At 41.0% G+C, this 20,436-nt stretch overlaps 1 protein-coding gene across 1 annotated transcript; it reads left to right on the forward strand.

Moving 5' to 3' along the window:
- The first annotated feature begins 9,368 nt into the window (after nt 1-9,368).
- On the forward strand, nt 9,369-11,154 carry LOC106589741 (uncharacterized). Its single transcript, XM_014180029.2, has 4 exons — nt 9,369-9,876; nt 10,083-10,176; nt 10,407-10,691; nt 10,776-11,154. The coding sequence occupies exons 2-4, from the start codon at nt 10,125-10,127 to the stop codon at nt 10,781-10,783; spliced, it is 345 nt and encodes a 114-aa protein (XP_014035504.1). The 5' UTR covers nt 9,369-9,876; nt 10,083-10,124; the 3' UTR covers nt 10,784-11,154.
- Nucleotides 11,155-20,436: the final 9,282 nt, after the last annotated feature.

The following is a 20,436-nucleotide window of genomic DNA, read 5'->3' on the forward strand; positions in this document are numbered from 1 at the left end:
GTTGATCTCTGCACCAGACAGGATGCTCCTGCCATCATACTTTGGGTCCAACATGTACGCTGCGGCGTGTATGGGCTTCAGGCAGAAGTCTTCATGCTTTTTGATGTATTTCAGAACTGCAGTTTTCTCTGCTTGGAGCAACAGTGAAGTGGGCAGGGCAGTACGGATATCTTCTCTTACATCTACAAGCAGAGTCTGAACATCAGACAGGATGGCATTGTCTCAATCCGTGCAATGGCTACTGCTATAGGTTTCAGGAGTCAGGCTGCTTACCACTCTCTCCCAAAATACATCATCCAGGAGGATCCTCTTGATGGGTCTGTCCATATCGGCAGACTGTGATATGGTCGTTTCTTGGAGAGACTCCTTCCCCTCCAGAAGACTGTCAAACATGATGACAACACCACCCCAACGGGTGTTTCTGGGCAGCTTCAATGTGGTGCTCTTATTCTTCTCACTTTGCTTGGTGAGGTAGATTGCTGCTATAACTTGATGACCCTTCACATACCTAACCATTTACTAGGCTCTCTTTTAGAGAGTGTATCCATTGTTTTCAGTGCAATGATGTCCTTGAGGAGCAGATTCAATGCATGAGCAGCACAGCCAATGGGTGTGATGTGAGGGTAGGACTCCTCCACTTTAGACCAAGCAGCCTTCATGTTCGCAGCATTGTCTGTCACCAGTGCAAATACCTTCTGTGGTCCAAGGTCATTGATGACTGCCTTCAGCTCATCAGCAATGTAGAGACCGGTGTGTCTGTTGTCCCTTGTGTCTATGCTCTTGTAGAATACTGGTTGAGGGGTGGAGATGTAGTTAATTATTCCTTGCCCACGAACATTCGACCACCCGTCAGAGATGATTGCAATACAGTCTTCTTTCTCTAGGATTTCCTTGACCTTCATTTGAACTCTGTTGAACTCTGCATCCACCAATTGAGTAGATAAAGCATGTCTGGTTGGAGGGGTGTATGCTGGGCGAAGAACATTCAGAAATCTCTTCAATACACATTTCCTGTGAGCATCAGAGGTGAACCAGTTGCATACACAGCTTGAGAAAGGCATTCATCAGCATTTCTGTGATTACGTTCCTCTATTGAGTGAAAAAAAAATCTGATTCCAGGAGGACCATGAGCTGTTGCTATCGATAAGGTGTCTGATTCATCATTTTCACATCGAATAGAAGTAGAGGGACTTTTGTCAGAGGTTGCTTGTTGTGAGCGCTGAGGGAACTTTATGCACTTGGCCAGATGATTCTGCATCTTTGTTGCATTCTTCACATATGATTTGGCACAGTATTTGCAAATGTACACAGCTTTTCCTTCTAGATTAGCTGCAGTGAAATGTTTCCACACATCAGATAGTGCCTGTGGCATTTTCCTGTAAAGATTAGGAATAAAAAGAGTAAAAAAAAAACAATTCCATGTACAGATAAATAGGTAAGCAGTTAGATAAAACATTCATCTTACAAAGGAAATGTTTAAAAATGAAACATGTATGGAAACAGGTGAATTAACACTCCTCAGTTAGCAGGCTCAAGCAAGCTAAAACCCACATGTTAGCAAAAACTAACTAGCAGTAATTGTTAACAAGTTAGAAATGATTTAAACACACTTTGCTGTAGGGTACTATTTACTAGTTAACAAAAGAATGATGTATGTCAAAATATATTCACCCTACCTAGTATTGTAATCAAAACTTACCAGAAAGCATGTAGTCCTTGGCTCAGACAGTGTAGTAGTGTGGGATTCATAGCATCTCATTAGTGTGCAAGATCTTGAGAATCAGCTGTACATGTGATGGAAGAGTGCACTTCACATGTGATGAATGCAATTCCATTGAATTGGGGATAGTTTAACCAAAATATGCCACAAGACCTAGAATTGCCTTGTGTATCCCACAAAAAAGTTCACTGTTATAAGCTAACTTTTTTTGATGAATTTAAGCAAAATTCCCGGGCTTAACTTCCCATGGAAAATTTCCAGAAGTTTACCTGAAATTTTCTGATTCTTTGCAACCCTAGTTATGGCTTTTCAACCTGCCATATCGTGGATTCAGAGCTACAGTTGAAGTCGGAAGTTTACATACAGTTAGGTTGGAGTCATTAAAAATGGTTTTTCAATCACTCCACAAATTTCTTGTTAACAAACTATAGTTTTGACAAGTCGGTTAGCCTCTCTGGGCTAGGTGGGACGTTTGCATCCCACCCTAGTCAACAGCCAGTGGAATCCCGTGGCGCGATATTCAAATACCTTAGAAATGCTATTACTTCAATTTCTCAAACATATTACTATTTTACACCATTTTAAAGACAAGACTCTCGTTAATCTAACCACACTGTCCGATTTCAAAAAGGCTTTACAACGAAAGGAAAACATTAGATTATGTCAGCAGAGTACCCAGCCAGAAATAATCAGACACCCATTTTTCAAGCTAGCATATAATGTCACAAAAACCAAAACCACAGCTAAATGCAGCACTAACCTTTGATGATCTTCATCAGATGACACTCCTAGGACATTATGTTATACAATACATGCATGTTTTGTTCAATCAAGTTCATATTTATATCAAAAACCAGCTTTTTACATTAGCATGTGACTAGCATGTGACTAGCATTCCCACCGAACACTTCCGATGAATTTACTAAATTACTCACGATAAACGTTCACAAAAAACATAATTATTTTAAGAATTATAGATACAGAACTCCTTTGTGCAATCGCGGTGTCCGATTTTAAAATAGCTTTTCGGTGAAAGCACATTTTGCAATATTCTGAGTAGATAGCCCGGCCATCACAGGCTAGCTATTTTGACACCCACCAAGTTTGGTACTCACCAAACTCAGATTTACTATAAGAAAAATTGGATTACCTTTGCTGTTCGTCGTCAGAATGCACTCCCAGGACTTCTACTTCAACAACATATGTTGGTTTGGTTCCAAATAATCCATAGTTATATCCAAATAGCGGCGTTTTGTTCGTGCGTTCAAGACACTATCCGAAGGGTGACGCGCCGGCGCATATCGTGACAAATGTCAAAATATTCCATTACCGTACTTCGAAGCATGTCAAACGCTGTTTAAAATCAATTTTTATGCGATTTTTCTCGTAAAATAGCAATAATATTCCGACCGGGAGAAGTTGTTTTCGTTCAAAGACTCAAAGAAGAAAATGGACTCTTCACATGCACACGCGCACCCGTCTCATTGTTCTCAGATCGACCACTTACCAAATGCGCTACTGTTTTTCAGCCAGTAACTGCAGAGTCATCATTCAACGTTCTGGCGCCTTCTGAGAGCCTATGGGAGCCTTAGAAAGTGTCACGTTACAGCAGAGATCCTCTGTTTTGGATAGAGATGACAAAGAAGGCCAAGAAATGGTCAGAGAGGGCACTTCCTGTTTAGAATCTTCTCAGGTTTTGGCCTGCCATATGAGTTCTGTTATACTCACAGACACCATTCAAAGTTTTAGAAACTTTAGGGTGTTTTCTATCCAAATCAAACAATTATATGCATATTCTAGTTACTGGGCAGGAGTAGTAACCAGATTAAATCGGGTATGTTTTTTATCCGGCTGTGCAAATACTGCCCCCTATCCCCAACAGGTTAAGACATCTACTTTGTGCATAAGACAAGTAATTTTTCCAACAATTGTTTACAGACAGATTATTTCACTTAATTCACTGTATCACAATTCCAGTGGGTCAGAAATTTACATACACTAAGTTGACAGTGCCTTTTAAACAGCTTGGAAAATTCCAGAAAATGATGTCATGGCTTTAGAAGCTTCTGATAGACTAATTGTTATAATTTGAGTCAATTGGAGGTGTACCTGTGGATGTATTTCAAGGTCTACTGTCAAACCCAGTGCCTCTTTGCTTGACATCATGGGAAAATCAAAAGAAATCAGCCAAGACCTCCACAAGTCTGGGTCATCCTTGGGAGAAATTTCCAAATGCCTGAAGGTACCACATTCATCTGTACAAACAATAGTACTGAAGTATAAACACCATGGGACCACACAGCCGTCATACCGCTCAGGAAGGAGACGCACTCTGTCTCCTAGAGATGAACGTACTTTGGTGCGAAAAGTGCAAATGAATCCCAGAACAACAGCAAAGGACCTTGTGAAGATGCTGGAGGAAACCAGTACAAAAGTATCTATATCCTCAGTAAAATGAGTCCTATATCGACATAACCTGAAAGGCTGCTCAGCAAGGAAGATGCCACTGCTGCAAAACCGCCATAAAAAAGCCAGACTTCGGTTTGCAACTGCACATGAGGACAAAGATCGTACTTTTTGGAGAAATGTCCTCTGGTCTGATGAAACAAAAAAAACTGTTTGGCCATAATGACCATCCGTTATATTTGGAGGAAAAAGGGGGAGGCTTGCAATCCGAAGAACACCATCCCAACCGTGAAGCACAGGGGTAGCAGCATCATGTTGTGGGGGTGCTTTGCTGCAGGAGGGACTGGTGCACTTCACAAAATAGATGGCATCGTGAGGGAGGAAAATGATGTGGATATATTGAAGCAACATCTCAAGACATCAGTCAGGAAGTTAAAGCTTGGTCGCAAATGGGTCTTCCAAATGGACAATGACCCCAAGCATTCTTCCGAAGTTGTGTCAAAATGGTTTAAGGACAACAAAGTCAAGGTATTGGAGTGGCCATCACAAAGCCCTGACCTCAATCCTATAGAACATTTGTGGGCGGAACTGAAAAAGCGTGTGCAAGCAAGGAGGTCTACAAACTTGACTCAGTTATACCAGCTCTGTCAGGAGGAATGGGCCAAAATTCACCCAACTTATTGTGGGAAGCTTGTGGAAGGCTACCTGAAACGTTTGACCCAAGTTAAACAATTTAAAGGCAACGCTACCAAATACTAATTGAGTGTATGTAAACTTCTGACCCACTGGGAATGTGATGAAAGAAATTAAATCTGAAATCATTCTCTACTATTATTATGACATTTCACATTCTTAAAATAAGGTGGTGATCCTACCTGACCTAAGACAGGAACTTTTTACCAGGATTAAATGTCAGGAAAAACTGAGTTTAAATGTATTTGGCTAAGGTGTATGTAAACTTCCGACTTCAACTGTATATATCTAATAGAACTCAAAGGGTTTTGTTTCATGGAATCTTCTCTAATGTCAAACATGTAAAATGTGGTGTACCGCAGGGTAGCTCGCTAGGCCCTCTAGTCTTTTCTATTTTTACCAATGACCTGCACTGGCGTTAAACAAAGCATGTGTGTCCATGTATGCTGAGGATTCATCCATATACGCATAAGCAACCACAGTTAATGAAGTTACTGAAACACTTAGTGTTGCAGTCTGTTTTGGAATGGGTGGCCAGTAATAAACTCGCCCTGGACATCTCTAAAACTAAGAGCATTGTATTTGATACATATCATTCCGTAAATTCTAGACCTCAGCATAATCTGGTAATGAATGGTGTGGCTGTTGAACAAGTTTACCTTAGATTGTAAACTGTCATGGTCAAAACATATAGATTCAATGGTTGTAAAGATGGGGATAGGTCTGGCTGTAATAAAGAGATAAAAAAAAAAGAAATTGACACCACACTCCAAAAAGCAAGTTCTGCAGGCTCTAGTTTTGTCTAATCTTGATTATTGTCCAGTCGTGTGGTTCAGGAAAGACCTAGTTAACCTGCAGCTGGCCCAGAACATAGTGGCACATTTTGATCTTCATTGTAATCAGAGGGCTGATATAAATACTATGCAGGCCAGTCTTTCTTGGCTAAGAGTTGAGGAGAGACTGACTGCATCACTTCTTCTATTTATAAGAAAAATTAATGTGTTGAAAATCACAAATGGTTTGCATTGTCAACTTATACACTTATGCCACCAGGGGTCTTTTCACAGTCCCCAAATCCAGAACAAATTCAAGAAAGCGTACAGTATTATATAGAGCCCTTATTGCGTGGAACTTCGTTCCATCTCATATTACTCAAATAAACAGTAAACCTGGTTAAAAAAAAACAGATACAGCAACACCTCATGGCACGACGCCTCTCCCCTATTTGACCTAGATAGTTTGTGAATACATTGATATGTAGGCTACGTGTGGCTTTGACATTTTTTTTATGCTGTTCTTGTCTATTGATGTTCTGTATTATGTTTTGTGTGGACCCCAGGAAGAGTAGCGGCTGCTTTTGCAACAGCTAATGGGGATCCTAATAAAATACCGTTCAATGTCCTGCGTTTTGTATTAACCATGGCAGCCAGCATTGTAAATACACAGGTGTGCAGAAAGATAATCAGCTTCTGGAGTCTGTGGATCTTTTCCTCTTAATGTATTTTTCATGTCAGCCAGGCCCATCTTTTCAAAGAAACACTATTTTATTAAATCTCTAGTTGAGTAAAATGAGGAGTCTATTGCTTCAGTTTGCACTTCTTGTTTTCTGGTAAATAACCAACAACCATGCATAATGTCAAGGAAAATAAGGTGAGGAAATGTCAGCCAGGACCATCTTTTTAAAGAAACACCATTTATTTCAATCTCTAGCTGAGTAAAATAAGTAGTTGTGGTCTTTAAATGTACTGTTATCGTATTTCAACAGATGACATTCAATGCTATAAACCTGTCTCCAATATAATCGCATAGTTTACACAGACCCAAGGCGGACCTTTGACACACAAATCTCAGTGTGAAAAGATGTCCAATGGTTTGTTTTGTCAACGAACTCAATGTATTCCCAACACTGGTGGTAACCAGACGATCCCAATAATTTCGGGAGCCTAGCAAACGATGCCCCCCTCTGGTCAGCTTCTGGCATGTTCTATTGTGAGTTGTTTGGGACTCGTTGTTTTCCGTGTTTACTACTCAAAGATAATTTCGTATTTTGACTTAATAAGTAAAATATCTGCAATACACTGGTCTTTTACAATGGTGGACCCATTGTAAAATTAGAGGCTTTTTATTGTATTAAAACGTGTCTCAATCCAACGTGCCTAGCTAGCTCTGCCCACTGGGGCGTGGCTTACAGAGCGCTCTGAAATAAGTGCTCTTAACTCGATCTGTTGGAATAAAGCCATTCCTCATCAGTGAGCACGATCTTCTAGCTAATGTTAGTCCTCCCTGACCAATAGACTATTGACTTCGCTTTGTAACGCTTCGCTTTGTAACTTGACTACGTATTTTATGTCATAAAGGGAGTTAATAAGTATTTCAGAATATATCACATTGAAGTGTGGTGTTTTGAAGCTACATGTTGAAATCAAGAAAAGAGCAGAGGCCATATGGCAGTGCTGTGTAACTAGAACTGCAATCATATTAAACACAGTTTATGTTATGTCAAATTAACTAGCAAACCAAATGTGTTTTCTTCTGTAGCTCTGGGAGTCAAAGATTCTGCAGTCCAAAGCAGTGGATGGCTTGGCCCTCATGAAGAACACCAACTCATCCGACTTTGTGCTGCAGCTCCCTCCAAACTATGGACAGACTTTTACAAAACCTACATGTAAGTAATTAGAGGTTTTACAGTCCAAGGGTACTTCTCAATTCTCTCTTTCCTCCAAAAGTGTGCACTTGTTCACTTCCCTTCACTGATTTGAAGGAAAATGACTGGTAAAGGAAATATGGTGAAATTTCCCTCGCATGCCTCCACCGATCTAATGCTTTTAGAATTGTGGAAAGTAGTGAACAGGTGTAAACTTCAGGAGAAAGGAGATAATATTGGGACGCACCCAAAGGCTCTACACCACACCCATCTATCTATGTCACAAATCAATGAGTTGATCCACCAAATAGGATTGCCCAATGGTTGCATATTCTACAGTGCGAGTTAATCAGGTCAATTGATTATTGAATACAGATCGCTACATTAAATTGAATAGCCTAATCATTCCTCTTCCTTCTTCCATCCCCAGCCTCTGTTGTGATCCCTACAGGCCAAGACGTCCAGAGTTTCACAGCTAAAGCAAGTTACACGAAACTGTCATACATTTGAATGATAACTTTTGTTGTGCAGTGCATGTCTGCAAACTGCTGTTTGGGAAAAGAGCTTACTGCTAGCCTGTAGAATGTTGATTAAATAATTTGGTTGACAGGTGTAGATGACATTTTAGTCATTTAGCAGAGACTTTTATCCAGAGCGACTTATTGTTAGTGCATTCAACTCAAGGTACGACAACCACATGTCATAGTAAGTAAAACTTCCGTCAATATGTTTAATGTTGGAGCCACACCCTGATTGACATGCCAAGTTGTCAATAAGGTGTTCAGCAGCTTGATGAGAGCCAGGGCAGCACCAAATATCAGAGCCAGGCTAGCAGCACTGTATGGTTAGGGTCAGCACGATGGTGTGAAAAAAGTAACAGAGAGACCTCACCACCTTGTGGTTTTGTGGCAACCTATTACACCTCACTGGGATTGCATTCCAATAATTTCTCCTTTCTCACAAAGTATGCACTTGTTTATTTCCCTTCATGGATCTGAAAGGAAGTCACTGATATATGGAAACTGCCTCTAGCACAGTGTTTCCCTACTCCGGTCCTCCAGTACCCCCAACAGTACAAATGTCTGTTGTAGCCCCAGACAAACTCTTGATTCAACTTGTTAACTAATCATCAAGCCCTGAATGAGTAGAATCAGGTGAGTTTGTCTGGGGCTACAACAAAAATGTGTGCTGTTGGGGGTACTGGAGTTGGGCTGTTGGGTACTGGAGGACTTGAGTTGGAGAAACACTGCTCTAGCACACGCCTACATCAATCCAATGCTTTTAAAAGTGAACGAGTGCACACTTTGGGAAGGAGGAGAGATTATTGGGACACACCCTGAGAATGACTGAGGGAAGCAGCAGCAGCCCATTAAACCCCACGTTCTTATGTGATTCTGTACACACCAGGGTTGGTAACAAATTTGTCTGGGAAAGGGCCTTATGTTGTGTCTGGTAACAGGAGGACAGGTCAAGATGACACTATATTAACCATACAAAGGATGGGGATGGTGGGGCACATTTTAATTTAGGCCTAGATGTGGGCAGAGCAAAGAAAGGTAAAAAGGAAATCAGTCTTTAGAGCATGCTGTTTGTGGGCAGCTAGGGTTTTTCTTCTTCTCCCCTCTCTCTCAATTTGATGTTAAAGGCCCAGTGCAGTCGCAATTCTGTTTTCCTGTGTTTTATATCCTATTGTACAATAGACGATGAAACAAACACTGTAAAAGTGTGAAAAAATGTGATCAGTGTTATTTGCTGATAGTTTCTGGTTGAAAATACAATCTACACAGGAGCTTTTAATGAGCAGGTTTGCAGGGACGGGAGATTCTTCTTTCCATTGTGACATCACCATGTGGTATATTGGTTAATTGAACAATAACAAAGAGAGTTCTAAACCCCTCTGCCAATAACAGCAATTTGCCACTTTTTCATTGAAATCTATTACAGTAATGTACTTAATTGTTATCCAGAAGTGATTTGACATTGGGCCTTTAAGTAGCTACCTTTTTGCACGTCTGAGTACCATAAAACAGTCTTATGTGTTTGGTTATACTGTAGCGGCATGAGTCATGATGTCAACAGTCCTCCTATACAGTATGAGTCATGATGTCAACAGTCCTCCTATACAGTATGAGTCATGATGTCAACAGTCCTCCTATACAGTATGAGTCATGTCAAGCTGAACAGGATCATCTTTTTTCTACATGAGAACTGTATGATGACCTACTACAGTAACTCCTTTTTCTGAAATTACAGACAGTGATGCAGGCTAATTCTTTATGAGTTTTTAGAATGGCATATCTTTATCTCTGTGCACCTGATGAGGTTAAAATGTAGAATGTTTTCTTATGCGTATTAGACAGCCTCTAGTTTCCCAGGACTTGAGCCTGAACCCAGGACTCACTGGAAAACAGTAGTAAGTGTAACTGACAAGTCAACTCAGTGGCCCCATTATTTGTGTGAGAGCAGAGGTCAAGAAGACTTGTAGCCTACTAACTGTTGCATTTTATTTTATGTGTGATCTTGTTGCACAAGCAATTTCCATGTCTCTACAACAAATACAGTTGAACGTTCTTTCATTGAGTGGAGCAAATGTGTTTTAACTGTCTAATTGTGTTGCAGAACAACAGTGGGACTCTGGCCACCTTCTCGCTTCCTCCACGGATGACCTACCCAGTCCAGATCCCTGCAGGGGTCACAATGCAGACAGCCTCTGGTAAGAAGGGGAAAAACATGCATTAGCCCTCCATACACTCCCTCGATTAACTTAATTGAAAGGTCCAATGCTATTTCATAGAAACATTTACCAAAATCTCTATGATGCATGTTTATGATACATGAAATGTCATGATATAGAAAAAAGAAATAGCTTCATCAGTCTATTTTTTTCAACATTTACAATGGGACTTTTGTATCTATTTCTCCCTTTTTTTTTATCTCCCTAAGGCCAGCTTTACAAGGTCAACATCCCAGTGATGGTGTCCCAGGCTCCAGCCGGCCACAGCCCTCTCCCCTCAGCTCCAGAAGGGGGTACCTGTAGTGGAGCAGAGCGATCCCAGCTCAGCTTCCCAGCAGTCAGCTATGGTGGTCCCTTCTACTGTCCTCAAGACCATGACCCCTCCGAAGACAGAACCGTTCTCCCCACGGACTGTGGCCCCTCCCACAGCTCTACCTCAGACACCAGAGCAGAAGACCCTGATACGTCCAGTCCAGTTGATGCCTCCGGTCCAGGTGACCATCTTGATGTTTTTGTAGCACTTTGAAATGTTTTTGAAATGTGTTTTACAAATAAAATGTATTATTATTATTCCCCAGCCACCTGATGAGAAGCCCGTGCTACCCAAACCCATGGTCCAGCCCCCAGTTCAGGAGAACCATCTCCTTCAGCAGCCACAGGTTCCTTTAGCTCAAGCACGCTTTTCTGTACAGACTCCAGTGTCCTTTTATTTCCCGTCCCAACCGCCATCTCACCCCCCAGAGAGCCCTTTTGACAGTGGTGATTTCAATCTGGATGGGATTGACTTCGACAGTCCACAGCCACAGCAGCTAGACATGAGCCTGTCCTCATCCCTCTCCTCTGGCTCCGCCCAGATGCCAAAGCCTTCAGGCAAAGTCTTATAAAAAAGATGGTGAACAGGAGGACAACACACCTGAGCAGGATATAACAGACCTGGAGGGTCTACCTGTGTATGCTACCAAGGTAAGACAGGAGATAGCAATCCCAAATCCACCCCTAGACCCTATGCACTTTGGAGATCTGAAAGGATTTCATACTGTAGGTACAGTATAAGCAATATGGTGAAACTTCCACCTAACCTATCAGCGGGAAAGGTGGAGCTTTTGTCATATTGCTAATGTGGGAAGGGAATAAGATGTGGCATATGTGTTGCAGGAATTTTATTCTGATAACATCCACCTGTACTCTAATTGGCTTCTGTACTTTAGCAAGGGGCTGCTGGGTGGGGATCAGGCAGAGTGGCTATAATGTTGCCTACTCAGTGGAGGGGTCCCATTCCCCCTCCCCTTATTATTTATTTATATTATCCCCTGATAAGTTATGCATTCTGTCTCATCATTAAAGTGCAGTCTGGCACTGATGGCGCATTGTCAGCTTCTACAAGATGAAGACCTAACTCACAGAATTACACTAACACCAGTCAAATTCTCTCAGATCTCCACAAACATATAGGGCATCGGGTCTCAATTTGTAGTTCATAACACTTCCTGTTCCTCCTTCCCCAGCTGGAGATGACCCTGTTGAAAGACTACAACTTCAACGATGCTCTGGCAGACATCATCCACCTGAACAGCAGTTCTGATGTGGAGGAGTTGGAGGAGGTGATGGAAGGAGGTGTGTAGCATTGTGTCAACAATAGTTGTGCTAGCCAAAGGAAGTGTTTGCCTTGTTAGCTAACGGTTGCTGCGCCATTCTCATAAGAAGCTTGCTGATGCATGAACAAGCTAACGAGTGTGGTTACAGCAAAGATGGTGGATAAATGAAGATGTCCCTCTCAGGCCATTTACCATTGAAAATGGTCAATTCCGGTCTGAACAGGGTGGCTCTCACTTAGGCAACAATGCATTAGCAGCTGGGTCTGGTCTGCTTAGTTCATCGACTGTATATGAACCATAAAAAAATGAGAGAGTGGGATGTCTCGCTTCCTCTTCCGTCTGTGTTTACAGGTGCAATGGGAGAGAATGAGTTTCTAGGTATGATCACTGCGGAGGCTCTGCAGGCCCTACAGGAGGCAGAGGGCAGCAGCGATGATGGCAACTCCAGCTCCAGTGGTGACGGTGTCTGGATGGATGACTTCCCAGTGGAAGAGGTAAGAAATGGTTATTGAGGAAAAGAAGGGCGTCATGTCCTCTTTGTTTTTCAAAATAAGTATTTGGGTCTGGTTTGCCCGACACAGATCAAGCCTAGTCCGGGAAACTCCTTTGACAAGTCCCCATGCTGATGAACCTGTACAAAAATCAGTAGATGTTGCCTTTTCATTGTTTGACAGTAATCACCTAACACAGTATTTGGGGCCAAGTATGCTTTATTGGCATGAACAAAACCAGAGCGATTAACCCAAAACCAGAGCGTTTAAACCTAACACAAATTATTGTATTTTTCTTGTCTATATTGAATACATAATTTAAACATTCACTTTTTCCAACCTACACTGTATATGAACCCCTAGGCTAATGACTTCTCCAAAAGCTAGTTGGAGTCAGGAGTCAGCTAACCTGGAGTCCAATCAATGAGACGAGATTGGAGATGTTGGTTAGAGCTGCCTTGCCCTATAAAAAACAGTTTGCTATTCACAAGAAGCATTACCTGATGTGAACCATGCCTCGAACAAAAGAGATCTCAGAAGACCTAAGATTAAGAATTGTTGACTTGCATAAAGCTGGAAGGGGTTACAAAAGTGTCTCTGAAAGCCTTGATGTTCATCAGTCCACAGTAAGACAAATTGTCTATAAATTGAGAAAGTTCAGCACTGTTGCTACTCTCCCTAGTAGTGGCCATCCTGCAAAGATGACTGCAAGAGCACAGCGCAGAATGCTCAACGAGGTTATTAAGAAGAATCCTAGAGTGTCAGTCTACGATACGTAAAACACTAAACAAGAATGGTGTTCATGAGAGGACACCACGGAAGAAGCCACTGCTGTCCAAAAAAAACATTGCAGCAAGTATGAAGTTTGCCTAAGTGCACCTGGATGTTCCACAGCGCTACTGGCAAAATAGTCTGTGGACAGATGAAACTACAGTTGAGTTGTTTGGAAGGAACACACAATACTAAGTGTGGAGAAAAAAAGGTACAGCACCCCAACATCAAAACCTCATCCCAACTGTAACGTATGGTGGAGGGAGCATCGTGGTTTGGGGCTGCTTTTCTGCTTCAGGGCCTGGACAGCTTGCTATCATCGATGAAAAAATGAATTCCCAAGTTTATCAAGACATTTTGCAGGAGAATGTTAGGCTATCTGTCTGCCAATCGAAGCTCAACAGAAGTTGGGTGATGCAACAGGACAACGTCCCAAAACACCGAAGTAAATCAACAACAGAATGGCTTCAACAGAAGAAAATACGCTTCTGGAGTGGCCCAGTCATAGTCCTGACCTCAACCCTGAGATGCTGTGACATGACCTCAAGAGAGCAGTTCACACCAGACATCCTAGGAATATTGCTGAACTGAAACAGTTTTGTAAAGAAGAATGGTCCAAAATTCCTCCTGACCGTTGTGCAGGTCTGATCCGCGACTACAGAAAACGTTTGGTTGAGGTTATTGCTGCCAAAGGAGGGTCAACCTGTTATTAAATCCAAGGGTTCACATACTTTTCCCACCCTGCACTGTGAATGTTTACACAGTGTGTTCAATAAAGACATGAAAAGTATAATTGTTTGAGTTATTAGTTTAAGTGGACTGTTTGTCTATTGTTGTGACTTAGATGAAGATCAGATCAAATTGTATGACCAATTTATGTAGAAATCCAAGTATTTCCAAGGGTTAACATACTTTTCCTTGCCTGTGTGTGTGTGTGTGTGTGTGTGTGTGTGTGTGTTATATCGATAAGTCACTTATTAATCATTACCTCATCAATCTCATTCTGAACTTTGCAGACTTCTTGAATCCGCAAGAACCCCAGCCTTTTCTGATTATTCAGTACTACACACATTTATTTACTAACTAAATAATAACACAGAATACACACACACTAACATGAGACAAAAGTCCCTAGAGGACTGACAAGATATGACGGCTTGTTACACATGGAGAAGGGGGTGGGGAAAAGAGCGAGAGATGGGGAGAAAGGGACATTTATTGTACATTTGGAAACTACGCTCACTGTAACCATATACCTTACCGCCTGTTTGGGTAAGAAACTTTTGAACGGTAGTGTGTGTGTATATATATCTTTTAGAGTTGAATTTGGGAGATGGTAACTCTATAAACAACTTCTTCCGTGGTGCCCCAAATTCCTAATGAGTTAATTGTAACATTATTAATTTAATCGGGTAACAATTAAACATGATTCGATAAATAAGTCATCACATGAATGAAAGTCACGTCACGACAGCCGGGAATTGCCAGGGACTTCACGATACGATATTATCACGATACTTACATGCTGACCACACCGCTTGCGCTGCATATACATTTACACATACATGTTATTCAATCATTGCACCCACACTGCTCACGCGCCACAACGAGTGTCTGCGTTGCCAAGCACTAAAATAAAGTCAGTTCTATTTGTGACGCTAAACGCGGTGCAACTCTTGCCTCTCCCATCTCCTCATTTGTTTATAGAAGCAGATACCCACGTGCCATCTCCTCATTGGTTATAACCACGTGGGTGATTGAAAGATGAACTGAGGTTGGTCGGTCATGGTAATCCACCTATGAAAGTTAGATGCCAATCGCCATATCAAGTTCAAAGAAGAAAAGGCCTGGAAGGAGGAGAGATGACTTGAAACGATTCGGTTGACCGTTTTATGTGTGGATTAATTATCGGAGTAGAGGACATTGTGCATTTCAGGTAAAATAGCAACTCAACATTTATATCCCAGGACAAATTAGCTAGCAACTGCAAGCTAGCTAGCTAAATTGCCATAAATGTTTAATGCTTTTTGACCTGTCCCCAAATTAATATAATTGGTTCAGAGTTTGTTTTGATATTTCAACCTTCTTGTCGCACGCACTCGTCCGGTTTGGGTATGGTGTTAGGTGCCAATACGATATGTATTGCGATTCAATACTGTGATTTTTATTGTGATTCGATGTTCCAAACATTTTACTTCAGATTCACCTCATTAAGAACTGGTGGAAGTTCTATCTGAAGGATGGGGTGATGTGTTACGGAGGGGAGGACTGTCTTCTCAAAGGCTGTTGAGGAGGCAGAGTGGTGACTGGATTCATGTTATGTTCCACTGCAATGCCAATACAGATCCTAAGTAGCATGCTAGTGTGAATATCAGAACAGAACCTTGGTCTGTATTTCACCCATGTGGATACAGCCTTGACTTAGTCTTAAATGTGTCCAACGAGGTGTATAATACAAGTGTGTAAAACAATAATATTATCATTTTGAAGTTATTGGGGAAAACCAGTTGTTCAGTGAGCTAGAAAAAACATTTTGGAATCTATACAGACTTCTGTGAAGGAAATGTCTGGATGAGAAGTAATGTGTCTGGCCCAAATCACACCCTATATACTGCACTACTTTTGATCAGGCTCCATAGGGCTCTGGTCAAAAGTAGTGCACTATATGGTGCATAGGGTACCATTTGGGATGCTCACTATCTAATTCAGCCACCACAGTGCAGTAATGGCTTTCTGATTTGTTGATTTCATCCTTTATTTAACTATTTAAAATGTTTCTCTTATTTATGTTATGTAATGCCGTTAATGAGCACATTTGCCAAGTAGGTCCAAACGGAGCTTAGTAATTTTTAATGATGCTCTGTTTGTTTATATGTACCAAATTCATTCATATTAAGAGATACATCATGTGATTTTCTGTTCTGAGCAATGTTACAAAACAATGTATACAGTATGCCACAAAATGTTTTTCTTTCTGCCATGGTGGTCTTTTCTGAGTCCTTGGTAGTGACTGAAATGTGAATTCAAATACCTCTTATTTTTTCACTGTCAATAAAATATAAGCATTAATATGAACCCTGCTGTTATTTTGTCATAAATTAAGAATGCACATACAGGAGAATCTAAATGGAAAAGGACATGTTATGTAGTTAGGGCAAAAGGATGCTTTACACCAGGGTTTCCCAACCCTCTCCTCAGGCCCCCCAGACGTTTCACATTTTAGATTTAACCCTAAACTGGCACACCAGATTCAATTTGTCGACTAATCATCAACCCTTTGACTAATTGAATCCGGTTACCAAGGAGAGGGTTGGGAAACTCTGGTGTATACGACCATGTCTGTCTCCCAAATGGCACTATATAGTGCAATACTTTTACCAGAGCCCTATATGGAATAGGTTGCCATTTGGGATGTAGCCCATGTCTTTGCAAACAGGTTCATGTGATCAAAAATGTATTAGCTTGATTGTGTGCTCAAACAGTCAGAAAATGTAGCTAATGGCGGAAAGTCAATTTCCATTATGTACAGTATTGTACGACTCCCAATAAAGTAAATCATTGAAATTTAGTTAATTCTGGTTAAATACTGTATGTAACAGACTCTTGGGATACTGGAGACGGAGACTTCAACTGGGTACAGAGTCAGGGAAACATCACATCACAAAATTTGAAATATATAGTTTATTACTAGTTTCAATTAAACAAAGGGGATAAAGATTTTATTGGTTAATGTAACAGTTAATGTAACACACAAGTTAACTTATCACAACATTTTCTAAATCGAATATCACACCAAATGTTCAAATTAGAGGTATAAATCACAGCACTCAGGTTAGGTGATAGTGAAGCACAGCACACTTGAGGAAGCCACACAAGCTACTAGCTACCAATGAATCAGGCTAAAGGAAAATACAAAATGGCGTTCCCTTTTTTTTAAATGTACACAAGCAAAAATACAATACAAACAATGCACTTTACATCTTACTTTAATCAACTCACCAATACACTCAACAACAATACTTTAAAACACTTTGGCAAAAAACAGTGTGGCAGCAGCTACCTTGCCCTGATCTGGCTTGTATGCCAAGATAACACCATGTGCTTCTCTTTTATTTAACTAGGCAAGTCAGTTAGGAACAAATTCTTATTTACAATGACAGCCTACTGGAGAACAGTGGATTAACTGCCTTGTTCATAGGCAGAACAACATATTTTTTTACCTTGTCAGCTCAAGGATTTGATCCAGCAACCTTTCGGTTACTGGCCCAACACTCTAACCACTAGGCTACCTGCCACCTCAGGTAAAGGGATGGGCACAGGCGCTCAATCACCTTGTTACAGCTGAGATTAAAGGTACGGCCTCAGAGGCGCATAAAGCCTGTCGCATGCTTCCTAGTCAAAACAGTTTGCGCATATGTTATGACAGTTTTGGGACGTTTTTGTCGGCTGTTCATACACACTACGTTTTTCTTGAGGCAAGTCGATGTTCAAGTCGATTTTTATTTTTTTTATTTTTTTTATTTAACTAGGCAAGTCTGTTAAGATCAAATTCTTATTTACTATGGATGGGATCCTTCAATAAAGTGTTTGTCGTCAACAAGAGATGACTAGTTTTCATGCAAATGTTTTCACTTGAGAAATACTACACCAAACATCTTATTTAGAAATAAAATTGCACACCTAAGACCTCTGCAAAAAAAAACTTAAATCAAGAAATCTGTAATACATTTTTATCTTAATTGGGACTATTTTGGGGAAGTGTATAATGGCTTTTGTTACGGCGTCCCAAGAGGGACAAACCGTAATATTGCTGCTTTTTTCAAATGTTGCAAGTTTTTTAAGGGAGCAGCTACGTGAAGCACAGACATTCACTTTGCCTAGCAGAGTTCTGCTAGGAGCAAACCGAACCTAGTAGGGATGTTTCGATTCACCGATAGGGGTTCCTGGTTCAACTAGTCTTGATAGTTCTGCTTTAAAAGGTCAGTGCAGTCAGTCATTTTTAAATAAATAGTGTAAATGTGTAATTTCATGACAAGAATAAGTTTTACGAGCCGCACTGGTCTGAACAGGGGAAGAGCAGCTCTTCTCAGTAAAGTTCAAAACAGTCAAAACCATTCGCTTTTGCAGAGTGAAATTCAATCTACAATATCTTATAGTAATTGGCTATGTATGTCATAGCTCATTTCTAAAGATACATATTGACATATTTCTAGCTCAAATTATTTTTTCCATCTGCTATATGACAAGTGACAACAGTGGGGACAAAAATATAAAATGCCCCCCCCTAATCTGATAGTGGTAGACGCTCAGTCTGCCCTATGGCTATATACAGTTGAAGTCAGAAATGTACATACACCTTAGCCAAATACATTTAAACTCAGTTTTTCACAATTCCTGACATTTAATCCTAGTAAAAATTCCCTGTCTTAGGTCAGTTAGGATCACCACTTTATTTTAAGAATGGGAAATGTCAGAATAATTGTAGAGTGATTTATTTCAGCTTTTATTTACTTCATCACATTCCCAGTGGGTCAGAAGTTTACATACACTCAATTAGTATTTGGTAGCATTGCCTTTAAATTGTTTAACTTGGGTCAAACGTTTCAGGTAGCCTTCCACAAGCTTCCCACAATAAGTTGGAGGAATGGGTGAATTTTGGCCCATTCCTCCTGACAGAGCTGCTGTACCTGAGTTTGGTTTGTAGGCCTCCTTGCTCACACACACGCTTTCAGTTCTGCCCACATATTTATGGGATTGAGGCAGGGCTTTGTGATGGCCACTCCAATTACTTGACTTTGTTGTCCTTAAGCCATTTTGCCACAACTTTGGAAGTATGCTTGGGGTCATTGTCCATTTGGAAGACCCATTTGCGACCAAGCTTTGAGATGTTGCTTCAATATATCCACATAATTTTACCCCCTCATGATGCCATCTATTTTGTGAAGTGCACCAGTCCCTCAATACATGATGCTGCCACCCCCGTGCTTCACGGTTGCGATGGTGTTCTTCGGATTGCAAGCCTCCCCCTTTTTCCTCCAAACATAATGATGGTCATTATGGCCAAACAGTTCTATTTTTGTTACATCAGACCAGAGGACAATTCTCCTAAAAGTACGACCTTTATCCCCATGTGCAGTTGCAAACCGTAGTCTGGCTTTTTTATGGCGGTTTTGGAGCAGTGGCTTCTTCCTTGCTGAGCAGCCTTTCAGGTTATGTCGATATAGGACTTGTTTTACTGTGGATATAGATACTTTTGTACCCGTTTCCTCCAGCATCTTCACAAGGTCCTTTACTGTTGTTCTGGGATTGATTTCCATTTTTTGCACAAAAGTACGTTCATCTCTAGGAGACAGAAGCGGTATGACGGCTGCGTAGTCCCATGGTGTTTATACTTGCGTACTATTGTTTGTACAGATGAACTTGGTACCTTCAGCCGTTTGGAAATTGCTCCCAAGGATGAACCAGATTTGTGGAGGTCTACAATTTTGTTTCTGAGGTCTTGGCTGATTTCTTTTGATTTTCCCATGATGTCAAGCAAAGAGGCACTGAGTTTGATGGTAGGCCTTGAAATACATCCACAGGTACACCTCCAATTGACTCTAATGATGTCAATTAGCCTATCAGAAGCTTCTAAAGCCATGACACCATTTTCCAAGCTGTTTAAAGGCACAGTCTACTTAGTGTATGTAAACTTCTGACCCGTCTGTAAACAATTGTTGGAAAACTTACTTGTGTCATGCACAAAGTAGATGTCCTAACTGACTTGCCAAAACTATAGTTTGTTAACAAGAAATTTGTGGAGTGGTTGAAAAACGAGTTTTAATGACTCCAACCTAAGTGTATGTGAACTTCCATCTTCAACTGGATATATAAACTCAGACAAAAAAGTAACGTCCCTTTTTCAGGACCCTGTCTTTCAAAGATAATTTGTAAAAATCCAGATAACTACACAGATCTTCATTGTAAAGGGTTTAAACACTGTTTCCCATGCTTCTTCAATGAAACATTAACAATTAATGAGCATGCACCTCGGTCGTTAAGATACTAACAGCTTAAAGACAGTAGGCAATTAAGGTCACAGTTATGAAACTTAGGACACTAAAGAGGCCTTTCTACTGACTCTCTGAAAAACACCAAAAGAAAGATGCCCAGGGTCCCTGCTCATCTGTGTGAACGTGTCTTACGCATGCCTGCAAGGAGGCATGAGGACTGCAGATGTGGTCAGGGCAATAAATTACAATGTTTGTACAGTGAGATGCCTAAGACAGCGCTACAGGGAGACAGGAGGGACAGATGATCATCCTTGCAGTGGCAGACCACGTGTAACAACACCTGCACAGGATCGGTACATCCGAACATCACACCTGCGGGACAGGTACAGG

This window comes from Salmo salar, chromosome ssa28, assembly GCF_905237065.1.
Source record: "Salmo salar chromosome ssa28, Ssal_v3.1, whole genome shotgun sequence".
Lineage (NCBI taxonomy): Eukaryota > Metazoa > Chordata > Actinopteri > Salmoniformes > Salmonidae > Salmo > Salmo salar.